We start from the raw sequence: 1032 nt of genomic DNA, 5'->3' as shown, positions 1-1032 counted from the left end.
TCAGGATCCAAGGGGTCAGAAGGGGGAGTCGGGTTAGTCTGGCATGACCCACCATCCCTAGTGCAATACAGCTCTGTTCGGACAAATGTAGTCTACATCTTATCAACTTTGGTGTGGTTCATGTCAGTTTCTACTGTTGGATGACACATATTGCTAAAATAACACAAATAGTTATGATATGATATTGTAGAGGCTGTTTGGTATAACTTCCTGAATTCCAGAGTATTTTATAGATACGATTAGTAAAAAAATGTATTTCAGATGAATAAAAGCCAAATCAAAGTTTTGCAAGATCACATTGGGATTTTCATTTATTGTGATTGATAGACTAAATTAAGTTATATTATACCATTTTTTGCAGATTTTTGTCAAAAGGGAAGAACCTTAGTGCATAGATCTAATAGTCACTCCTCAGCTTACAGTGATTCTGCTGGACCATTTTTTTTTTTTTCTCACCCCATACCCCCCCCTCCCCCAACTTTCCCAATTTTAGTCATTTCTCTTTTTCAATAGACAGTTTTGCTCTCATCGCTTCTTTATTCATTGAATCTGACTTCCCTGATCTAGCCAAATAAACTTCCTTTATTCAACAAATCTCTTGGTGATAAAATCCACAAATTAAACCCTTCTGACTTCCCCCAATTTAACAAACTCAACTCCTCCGATTCACCTCATCAGAATTTGCCGTAGCATTTTTAATTCCTGGCTTCTAACGTCACCAGATTCATGGAATCGGAGATAGAGCTGAATGATGCTGTTGAGGAGCTGCACGTCGTGGCCACTGTGCCTGAGCTGTATCCTGTGCTGGTGGAGCTGGGCACCGTCAAAAGCCTGCTCTCGCTCCTCAGCCACGACAATACCGACATTGCCATCGCCACAGTTGACCTCCTGCAGGTGTGTGGGGGTTCACTGGTTGGGTGTTTGGGGAAAGAAGGCATTTGTTTCATCTGTTTTTTTCTTTTGGGAGCATAGGGTTGATTTGCATTCTGCACTTTGTGATGTGAACAGTGCAATGATTCATTTCCATGATTT

The 1032-nt window shown here is 40.8% G+C and overlaps 1 protein-coding gene across 1 annotated transcript in view; it reads left to right on the top strand.

Moving 5' to 3' along the window:
- The window catches only part of LOC119591571 (beta-catenin-like protein 1), a gene marked incomplete in the record, with an annotated part of 10985 nt that overhangs the window by 4994 nt on the left and 4959 nt on the right, over positions 1-1032 (top strand). Inside the window, 1 exon segment of the mRNA XM_037940333.1 lies at positions 723-894. Within this exon segment, the coding sequence (XP_037796261.1) occupies positions 723-894 (172 nt within the window).

The sequence above is a fragment of the Penaeus monodon genome, chromosome 28, assembly GCF_015228065.2.
Source record: "Penaeus monodon isolate SGIC_2016 chromosome 28, NSTDA_Pmon_1, whole genome shotgun sequence".
Classification (NCBI taxonomy): domain Eukaryota; kingdom Metazoa; phylum Arthropoda; class Malacostraca; order Decapoda; family Penaeidae; genus Penaeus; species Penaeus monodon.
This window is presented reverse-complemented; position numbering and strand designations above follow the sequence as displayed.